Below are 2,270 nucleotides of genomic sequence, written 5' to 3'. Positions count from 1 at the left end.
CACCCCCCCCCACCCCCCCAAAAAAAAAAAAAATTGGGGTGTGCTATAACTATTTACAGTGTGGTAGTTTTAGCTTAGAGTTCATTAATCTGTATTTATGTACATCTCCCTTTTTCTCTGGAAGATAACTACTTCTAATTGTTTGAGTCAGTTAAAGGGATTGGGCAACTTATATACCATTTTTTGGTGCTGATGATTTGTCAGTGAACTCTCCATATTGTGTGTTAATCTCTCCCTGGTCAACAAACAAATGGATAAAAGAAATATTTTTTTCTCTGTTAATGCTACACGTTTACTTGTTTCATCCTGTGTTGAGGAGAGGGCGAACTAACAATTGACCATAATAAATAACATAAATGACACCTGATACAGTTGCATGGTTTTCCTTTGCAAACAAAACTTTGCACAGTTAGCATTTTCTTTGAACTGATTTTTTTTATGATAGGCAGATCCTTCTTAATGCAGGTGCACCTCGTGTTGGGATCATAATGGGCTCTGATTCAGACCTTCCTGTGATGAAGGATGCTGCAAAAATTTTAAGAGAGTTTAATGTGCCTACTGAGGTTATTGCCATAAACTGCATGTTCGTTGGTGATTTTTTTGGCATAAATATGGTTGTTGGTGTTATTGAAGTCAAAACTCGTTGAACTTCGTTGTATAGGTGAAAATAGTTTCAGCCCACCGGACCCCTGAAATGATGTTTGAGTACGCCTCATCTGCTCAGGGTCGAGGAATTCAGGTTATCATAGCTGGTGCAGGTGGTGCTGCTCATTTACCAGGTACCTGTTAAGGCATGATATTTGAATTTCATCTGTAATTTGGAGCAAATTCTGGTTAACCTTGTTAGTTGATTAGGCATGGTAGCTGCATTGACCCCCTTGCCTGTGATTGGTGTTCCGGTACGAGCATCCACGTTAGATGGACTCGACTCCCTCTTGTCAATTGTTCAGGTATTTGTCCTACTTTAATCTATCTTTGTTAACCAGTTGTTCAATTTATAAAAGAAATAATAGATATTCTGAGGGAATTGTGGAATATGGAAATCGCGTTTTAAAAATCTAAATCATGCTTCTAAGCCAAATCTGTTCTTAACCTTCTATTACTTGTGCAAGGCAATACCTGCGAATGCCCTCATTACAGCGTGTCTTTAACTTAGGGGCTAACCACCTGCTTTTTCTCATGATGAGGAATTATTGTATATCCCCACTAATATGTTTCATTTTGGAGTTTCCAAAATCTTAATCACTGCTCTGGCCAAGAAAATTTTGGTCTTGTTATTTAAAGTTGATTGAATAGAGAATGACTTCTACAATTTATGCTGTATAGTCTCATTAGTACTCAATCCAGAGGTACCAGAGATATAACCGACTCACTTGTCTGTGTTTTTCTAGATGCCGAGGGGAGTCCCAGTCGCGACAGTGGCTATAAACAATGCGACGAATGCTGGTTTACTCGCAGTAAGATTGTTAGGGATCAGTGACATTGATTTGCAAGCTAGGTCTGGCTATTACTCTCTCTCTAATCAAATAAGAGAATTGTGCAAATCTTTTCTTTTTCCCCCCAAGAGATTAACTCATCGACTTTCTCCGTTTAAATCATGTAGGATGGCTCAATACCTTGAAGATAGAAGACATGAAGTGTTAGTTAAGGGAGATAAACTTGAAAAAGGTGGTTGGGAAGACTACTTGAATGCATAGTGGTTCTTCCCAAGATTACAAGTGTTGTGGATTACAAGATAGTATTGCAACGATCGAGAATCGACAAAATCATGTGCGTGCTAAACACAGCATGGATGCAGGGAAAAGCTAGAGTTGTATGAACCTCGCTTGTCGCATTGATAATCGAAAGTAAGGTGTTCATTCTTTTTCGTTCACCTCTTTGTTCGGTTGCCGTATAGAAATTCCAATTGGGGGTGATCTCCTTTCTCCTGTGTTGTTAAATTTTAAAGCTTTTGAGTTATCAGTTATATAACAACCCGAACAACTCTTCTGGATTATTTTTGGGCTTAACATTGATTTTCTTCATTTTGGTGGATCACATTTGGTATTCGAAAGTAAAGAGATTTGAATCATGAGTAAATTTAATTGCATCACAGATGTTCATGCCAATAACACCCCCAACTATTGTATATGTTTATTATTATTATAAAAGCAAATAAAAATTATTTTGGTATTTTTAACTGAGATTCCATTTTTTGTCTTTAAGTTAACTTTCTTCTGCCAAATAAAAAACATAAAAATTGGCTTGGGTCATCAAAAAACATATGGACA

The 2,270-nt window shown here is 37.2% G+C and overlaps 1 protein-coding gene across 2 annotated transcripts; it reads left to right on the top strand.

The window, feature by feature from the left end:
- The first annotated feature begins 88 nt into the window (after positions 1-88).
- LOC140966540 (phosphoribosylaminoimidazole carboxylase, chloroplastic) lies at positions 89-2,069 on the top strand. Of its 2 annotated transcripts, XR_012173390.1 has the most exons (6): positions 89-563; positions 662-779; positions 856-950; positions 1,392-1,498; positions 1,604-1,912; positions 1,949-2,069. XR_012173390.1 is itself a non-coding variant. In XM_073426797.1 (5 exons), the coding sequence occupies exons 1-5, from the start codon at positions 489-491 to the stop codon at positions 1,695-1,697; spliced, it is 489 nt and encodes a 162-aa protein (XP_073282898.1). In that variant the 5' UTR covers positions 89-488; the 3' UTR covers positions 1,698-2,069. The 2 variants fall into 2 exon arrangements, 1 of the variants encoding a protein (XP_073282898.1); XM_073426797.1 differs by having other exon boundaries at positions 1,604-2,069.
- The last annotated feature ends 201 nt before the right edge of the window (positions 2,070-2,270 follow it).

This window comes from Primulina huaijiensis, unplaced genomic scaffold (assembly GCF_012295235.1).
Source record: "Primulina huaijiensis isolate GDHJ02 unplaced genomic scaffold, ASM1229523v2 scaffold207038, whole genome shotgun sequence".
Lineage (NCBI taxonomy): Eukaryota > Viridiplantae > Streptophyta > Magnoliopsida > Lamiales > Gesneriaceae > Primulina > Primulina huaijiensis.
Note: the sequence above shows the minus strand (reverse complement) of the source record. Positions and strands in the feature narration are given on the sequence as shown.

What these genes read in the sequence shown, in the direction of transcription:
- LOC140966540 (XM_073426797.1), top strand. Translation starts at nt 489, where the DNA reads ATGGGCTCTGATTCAGACCTTCCTGTGATGAAGGATGCTGCAAAAATT. An exon ending in TGGTGCTGCTCATTTACCAG is followed by an intron (nt 780 to 855) that starts GTACCTGTTAAG and finishes TTAGTTGATTAG; the next exon opens with GCATGGTAGCTGCATTGACC. An exon ending in GACATTGATTTGCAAGCTAG is followed by an intron (nt 1,499 to 1,603) that starts GTCTGGCTATTA and finishes TAAATCATGTAG; the next exon opens with GATGGCTCAATACCTTGAAG.